We start from the raw sequence: 2,500 nt of genomic DNA on the forward strand, positions 1-2,500 counted from the left end.
TGAACGTTCTTTCATGCTATGTAAATTTAAAAAAGATCTGTCTTCATAGGATCCCTGTAGATATGCCGCTCAAATTTATTTTCAAGTTGCTGGTGTTTCTCTGTTGTCTGCAGTCTTGAACCACAGGTCTGAGCATTTTATTGAGAACCGTCGCCGTGGGTTACAGAGGTTCATGACCTTGGTGATGCGGCACCCCATAATCTCAGGGGACGAGCTGGTCAAGGTCTTCATGACCGCCAACAGTGCAGTAAGTCCTCCTCACCATTATGTGGCAACATTGAGTCAGTCTCTTAATCTATATCCACATATTTAATTACAGTTTTTTGTTAATCCTAAGTGCTATCAAGGGAGCATTGTTTTATTAGAGATCAAGTAATACTTTTAAAGTAGCTGTTTTCTTCCTTTTTTGACTTTTTAGAATGTAAACAGTGCTGATAGGCTATTGGAGCTCAAGAGACGAATTACAGCCTTTCCTTGTGTTTGATTGGCAGGGATTGTTTATGACAGGGACATTGTTAGATCTGTTTTTTGGGGGGCTGATGACACCCAAAGATGATCAAAAGCCCCCCCTAAAAATATAGTAATAATCTAAATGTACATCCATTGTTCTCTGTTGAAATGCTCAGAGTACTTATCAAAGAGATATCACATGGACGGGAGCGTGCCTATCCCACAGCCCTATGTTCCCTAACCCTAACCCTAACCCTGACTCCCCCTCTTTGCCTCTATGCCAGCCCCCACTGGAACCTTTCCCCAATATAATCTTCCCCTTTCTGACTTGCATGAGCTCAGGCCAATAAGGCCTGCAGGCCACAAATAGCAAATGGAAGTTCAAAACTGTTAATATCTAATAGAAGTTGATACAAAGGTCTATCACAACATTAGATGATACTATATGTGCTACCATGAATTTATAACAAGTTATAATGCAGTGGTCATTTTTGACCGGGAACACAAAACTAGTAAACATGAAATGAACGCAACAGGAGGGCTAGAGGAGTGGTTCGAGCAATTTGCTCAATTTGACCATAACTAAACAGAATGAGCCTTGGGAGCCGCACCTTGGAGCCAATAACAGAGGGCATTGCAAAGGTAGCGGTGTGAGATGATCTAGGATCAAAGTGATAGTTCTGCTAAGAGCTATTAATATAAACATAACTCATGAGTGATCGTCTTCCCTGTTCTCTTTCGCTGCCATCTCCCACAGGAAGTCCAAGTGAAGATGCGGGAGACCATCAAGCGGATAGGGGACGAGTACATCACCTGCCCCATGTCCGCCATCGTCAAGGTCAGCCTCGGCTCCTCAGCTGTGGTCATTACACCACAACGAACAAGAATTTGTATTTTATGTCACTTTATTACACGGCTCTACACAATGCTAGTAGAGCGCTCCATTGACTTTTCCGAACGTTCTACGGTCAAATATATGCACCATGTAATGACCGCTGAAACATATAATGACCGTTGTCAATGGCAATGGGTTTTGTGCTTCTGATTCACGTCTTTCATATCACTCCGCAAAAGCAGACACTTGATCAGCTTTGTTCTAAAGAACGTTTGATTCAAGTTCAGCGTGTGTTGCAAACTACTTGTTTCTCAGCAAAAGCCACGGCGAAACAGTAAAAAATAAATGTAAAGAGACATATCATGTGGAGTTTATTTTTTCCTTTTGGCAAGCAGCCATAAAATAAGCGGAATAATGTATGGAACGCCGGTCATTATCGGGAAAATAAGTCCCTTCAGGGCGAAGCAAGACCCCTGCGCTGGCGTGTCGTGGTCCAGTTCGCCCTGTCGGCACTTATTTTCCTGATATTGACCGGAGTTCTATACATTATCTCTTACATATTAGCTTATACTGAAATGATTTTAGATTGACAGAGATATGTTGGGGAAGTAAACAAGAAATCTTATGTTTGAAATGGTCATACAACTTTATTGCATGTAGTGTTATATACTTATATATTCTATACATAGTGACCAAAAGTTTGAATCAGTTGTGTCATGAATGATCCACCGGTGAAACCATTAGACTGGTTTGTTTTTCGTATGACTGATGGCAGATGACAGATGGTAGATGTAATCCATGAGTAACACTTGAGTAACTAACTACTCACTAATCCATTTACAAAGCTCAGTTAAGATCGCTTTACGATTATAATGAGACCCCAGAACTCATGGACACATGGACTCAAGTCCAGCTCAGTGCTCAGCAAGTCATTGGTGTGGGTTTCACCTCACCTCACCTCCTGACTGTCTTGTGGACATGTTTGGGCTATAAAATATAATGGCTAAAATTTACTAACAAATTCATTATTTGAAGATTGTACTCTACTCTGTACACTTTATTTGTGATCATGTATCTCATACCACATATTGTATCACATCTCATCTCATCTCATTTCCTGTCGTGTGTGTGTGTGTGTGTGTGTGTGTGTGTGTGTGTTGCTGTCCGTAGCGGTTCATGCCGGACGACATCCAGACCCAGACGGAGGTCAACCGG

The 2,500-nt window shown here is 41.7% G+C and overlaps 1 protein-coding gene across 3 annotated transcripts in view; it reads left to right on the plus strand.

Moving 5' to 3' along the window:
• snx8b (sorting nexin 8b) overlaps positions 1–2,500 on the plus strand; it is a 22,443-nt gene that overhangs the window by 9,598 nt on the left and 10,345 nt on the right. For all 3 annotated transcript variants that reach the window (XM_048248443.1, XM_048248445.1, XM_048248446.1), the window contains 3 exons: positions 114–247; positions 1,208–1,288; positions 2,456–2,500. The exon at positions 2,456–2,500 is cut by the window's right edge and continues 116 nt beyond it. In XM_048248443.1, coding sequence (XP_048104400.1) covers positions 114–247; positions 1,208–1,288; positions 2,456–2,500 — 260 coding nt within the window. The remainder of the gene's footprint in view (positions 1–113; positions 248–1,207; positions 1,289–2,455) is intronic.

The sequence above is a fragment of the Alosa alosa genome, chromosome 7 (assembly GCF_017589495.1).
Source record: "Alosa alosa isolate M-15738 ecotype Scorff River chromosome 7, AALO_Geno_1.1, whole genome shotgun sequence".
Classification (NCBI taxonomy): Eukaryota; Metazoa; Chordata; class Actinopteri; order Clupeiformes; family Clupeidae; genus Alosa; species Alosa alosa.